Consider the following 4,173-nt stretch of genomic DNA (forward strand, 5'->3'; position numbering starts at 1 on the left):
CTCAGCTACCACCCTGCCCATTTGGGGCAAGGCGTCCTTGCTTCGCGATGGAGGGGATGAAGGGCAGGAGCACTGGGCACAAAGAATGGCTGAGATGCTGAATGGAACCGAGCAGGTGATGGGCTGGGTTCGTGCCTGAAGGTGGGGTCCCAGAGTGGGTTTTCCATGAGGGACAGTGCACGTGGCAGTCCTGCTGGCCCCCTGCCTCAGCCACAAATGCTCTTTCTTTTCGCTTGGCCCCAGTTCCTGTGGGCCCATGAGAAATGGCTGTGGGAAACTCTAGGGCTTATCGCCCTCTTCATGCCTTCCTGCGATAATCCCCCCAGCCAATAGTGGGGCTGATAGCAGCTGGGCCAGGACCAGCACCCACCAGAGCCCCAGCCTCTGATCTCAGGCCAAGGCGATGGGGGAGGCAAAGCTTGGTAGAGACCACAGTGCTCTGTGTGCTTAATAACGGCCTGACTGCACACGGGAAGCTTAATGAGCAAAGTGATGCCTTCCTGGGTGCTGGTGCCACACCAGCATGTTGGGGCGCGGAGGTGCCTCTCAGCTGGGTGCCTCTCGCGGGGTGCCCCTGGGGCTGCAGCCCCACGGCACAGCATGTGCAGAACAGCCAGCGTGTGTGATGGAGGCAAGTCCTTGAGTGCTCAGGTTGAGTTACGCTGTTGCTGGCAGACCCACAGGCTGAGGGTGTCCAGTGGGTGCATCTTGGGGTGTAGGCACAGCTACGGTGGTTTCTGAGCTCAGTGGGAATGGAAGCAATCCCGAGGGAACTGTGGTCACAACTCAGCATCATAACACTGCCCTCTCTCCCCAGCACGATGGGAAGCCCTTCTGCCACAAGCCCTGCTACGCCACGCTGTTTGGCCCCAAAGGTACGTTGGTGCTCCCCCCATACCCGTGTGGCCATGCCCAGGGCTGCAGGAGGGGCCAGGTCACCCATCGCCACTGGCGGGGAGCCGTGGCCCTGATAGTACTCGAGGAGCCTGGCTAGTATGAGCAGAGCATCAAGCCAGCACTTTGCAGTCCCAGCCCTGCCGTCCCCTTGTGCAAAGGGGGAGGAGAGCTGCTGGAGGGAAGGATCTGTCCTGACAGCTGTCCTTTTTTTTTCTTTTTTTTTTTTTTTTAAATATTTAAAAAACAAATTCGCATTCAAACAGAAGGTGGAGTTGCTCTCCTATCCCAGACGTGGCTGGAGAAAGCCTGGGTGAGGAGAAAGCAAGCCAGGGGCAAGGTGCAGCGGTGTCTGCAGAGGCCCTGTGGCTCAGCAGGGCTGGGGGAGGTGGAATGGGGGCTGGTGGGAGGATGGAGACCCCGAGTGCTCCCAGGCCACCGCAGCTCCTCTCTGCCCCACTGCAGGGGTGAACATTGGCGGCGCTGGGTCCTACATCTATGACAAGCCAGAGATTGAGGGGCAGACCGCTCCAGGACCCATCGAGCACCCAGTGAAGGTGGAGGAGAGGAAGGTGAACGCCATGCCTCCCAAGGGACCCAGCAAAGGTGAGGAGGAGGGCACGAAGGGCAGCCTGGCCCTCTGCTGTGGCGTTCAGCTGCTCCAGAGCCACTGCGTTTGGCAATGGTGTGGGGTGCAGGATGTGTGCCGAAAGTCCTCCACACCCATATGTCCTGGCTGAGGTGTCCCTCTGCTTCCTGTGATCATGTTCTCTCTCCTTCCAGCCTCCAGTGTCACCACCTTCACTGGGGAGCCCAACATGTGCCCGCGCTGCGGCAAGAGAGTCTACTTTGGTAAGGTGGCAAGTGGGCAGTGGGTACATGCCCTGGGGTGGCACAGCCCCATGGTGCTGGATCTCTGCGCAGAACCCCTGGGGCAGGGGGACTGGGAAGGGGATTTGGCTCAGAGATGGGGTTGGGGACACAGAGGGATGTGTCTGAGGAGCCTGCAGGGATGGATCCTCTTGGAGGAGCTCTTGGGTGAAGGGCTTCATCTGCATCATGTCCCTTTCTGACACCTCACAGGTGAGTGTTGTGAGCTTGATAGCTGTCCTTGGCCAACCTTGTCCTTGGCTGGGGTGCACAGGGCTATCTTGGGACTTTGTGTGCAGAGGTGATGTTCCCACAGGCAGGGGAGCCAGTGTGACCCTTCTTCCTTGTTCCCCGCTCTAGCTGAGAAGGTGACTTCTCTGGGGAAGGACTGGCATCGTCCCTGCCTACGCTGCGAGCGCTGCAGCAAGACGCTCACCCCGGGAGGCCACGCTGAGGTAAGGGTGTCCTAGCCCTGAGAGCCCTGGGCAGTGCATGGGGGATGCCCTGGCTGAGCCGTGCTGGCTGGGCAGCCCCTGCCTTAACAGGAGGGCAGGGAAGGGCTGGGAGGAGCATCTTCCACAGCCTGGAAGAGCACTAGAGGTGCTGGGGTGTGGGTGTCTGCAGAGAAGGAGCAGAGCAGGAGAGATCCCCAGCCAGGGGGGTGTGTCCTGGGGATTGACCTTTCCCTGGCTCACCATCCTGGGTGACATGCTTCTTTCTCTGCCCTGCACAGCACGATGGACAGCCGTACTGCCACAAGCCCTGCTATGGGATCCTTTTTGGGCCAAAGGGTGAGTGCCTGGGGTCGCATGGGATGGGAAGCCAGTCTGGGGGCATGCACTCCACCTGGGGTGTTGCTCCTGATGCTCATGCCACTGCCCAGAGGGGACATCTCCCTGGGGCGTGCCGCCTTCCTGCCCAGGTCCTCACTCTCCTGCATATCCCCCCATGCAGGTGTCAACACTGGAGCTGTGGGAAGCTACATCTACGACAAAGACCCCGAGGCGAAGAACCAGCCCTAGACGGCGTCCCCCTGCCCATCCTGCTGCCCGCTCTGTGCCCCTGTACTAACCTCCTGCTCGCAGCCAGAGCAGAACCCTGCCAGGCTGGCCACGGAGCTGTGCTCTCTCTGCTGTCCCTACTCCGGGCAGGACAGCCCTGCCCCCCGGGTTATATATCATAGTCTCTAATATAAGCTTCAATGTTTAAAAGAAAAGGTGGAAGGTGTTTCTGGTGGTTCCCAATGCACTGTGCCCTCGCCAGCCCTCCCACCAGCCCCCTGGGTGCTGGAGGGAGTGGGGCAGGTGTGGAGATGTCACCGTGTGCAGGGGATGGTGGGTGACACCTGAGGAGATGAGAGCAGGGGGCGTCCCACCATGGGGTGCTCCCTGCTGCCCCTTGGAGGGTGGGTGATGGAGCCAGACAAGTGTCCTGCAGCGCTTGTTCCCCACCAGCTGCTGAGGATGTGCAAGTCCCCTGACAGCTCTGGCCGTCTGGCAGCACTGCCCTCCTGGCCCTTCCCAGGTCCACATCCTGGCTCGTGCTCTCCCCAGGGCCTGAAGCCAACCCAGCTATCGTTGGGGTTGCGGATTTGGCACCTCCCTGCATCCCCATCCTTACAGCTCCAGGGCATCCCTGTGTATACCTCCAGGGTATCCCTGCATCCAGGCAGGTACCCAACCCGCTCCGCCAGCTGATTTGGGTTGGTGTTCCCCCGCAGCCTGGTCCCCCATGGCAGCTGAGCCCGTGCCAGACGGCCACAGCCCTGGGGGAGTGGGCTGCTCCCCACCTTCAGAGGGCAGAGCACATTGGGCTGGCGGCTTGGCGGCAGGATGCCTGCCTGCTTCCCAGAGCCAGAGGTTTCTTCTTGTTGTTTATTTATAAGCAGTTGTAAATGTACCCTTTGCTTTGAAGAAAGACGCGTGCCCCCCAGTCTCACCTGTCTCCCCTGTGCACACCCAGCCCCACTGCTGCACAGAAGGCTGGGGAGGGGGCTGGTGCAGGGGACCCGCTGGGGCAGTGAGCCCTGTGGTGCCAGCACCCCGCTCTCCCCGGGCTCCCTGCACCGCTGCGGGGCTCACTTTTGTTATTGGCTGACAATAAAGGTTTTGAGAGATGTGTTGTGCAGCTCAGCTCTGGGTGGAGGTGGAGGAAGCTGTGTGCACCATGCAGCATCCCTCCAGTCCTGGGACAGTGTGGGAACCCCACTGCTATGGTCTAGGGCAGGACAGAGCAGCCTCAGCCTTAGCTGAGCCCGAGCTGCCTGGGCAGCTTGGTGCAGCACAAGCCATGGCTGTAAGCAGGACAGGCTTGCAGGAGGCTGTGCTGGCCCTGCAGCTGGGATGTGGTGGGATCCTCCCCAGCTTTGCAGGACGCAGAACTAATGGAAGTATGTCACGTAGCAGGTGA

The 4,173-nt window shown here is 60.6% G+C and overlaps 1 protein-coding gene across 1 annotated transcript; it reads left to right on the top strand.

The window, feature by feature from the left end:
• Positions 1 to 817: 817 nt before the first annotated feature.
• CRIP2 (cysteine-rich protein 2) lies at positions 818 to 3,108 on the top strand (the record flags this gene model as incomplete). Its single annotated transcript, XM_008947860.1, has 6 exons — positions 818 to 875; positions 1,360 to 1,500; positions 1,678 to 1,746; positions 2,125 to 2,219; positions 2,498 to 2,555; positions 2,719 to 3,108. Coding segments are annotated over 6 exons (489 nt in total), but the record flags the coding sequence as incomplete, so codon positions are not given.
• Positions 3,109 to 4,173: the final 1,065 nt, after the last annotated feature.

Source organism: Merops nubicus, unplaced genomic scaffold (genome assembly GCF_000691845.1).
Source record: "Merops nubicus isolate BGI_N331 unplaced genomic scaffold, ASM69184v1 scaffold32859, whole genome shotgun sequence".
Classification (NCBI taxonomy): domain Eukaryota; kingdom Metazoa; phylum Chordata; class Aves; order Coraciiformes; family Meropidae; genus Merops; species Merops nubicus.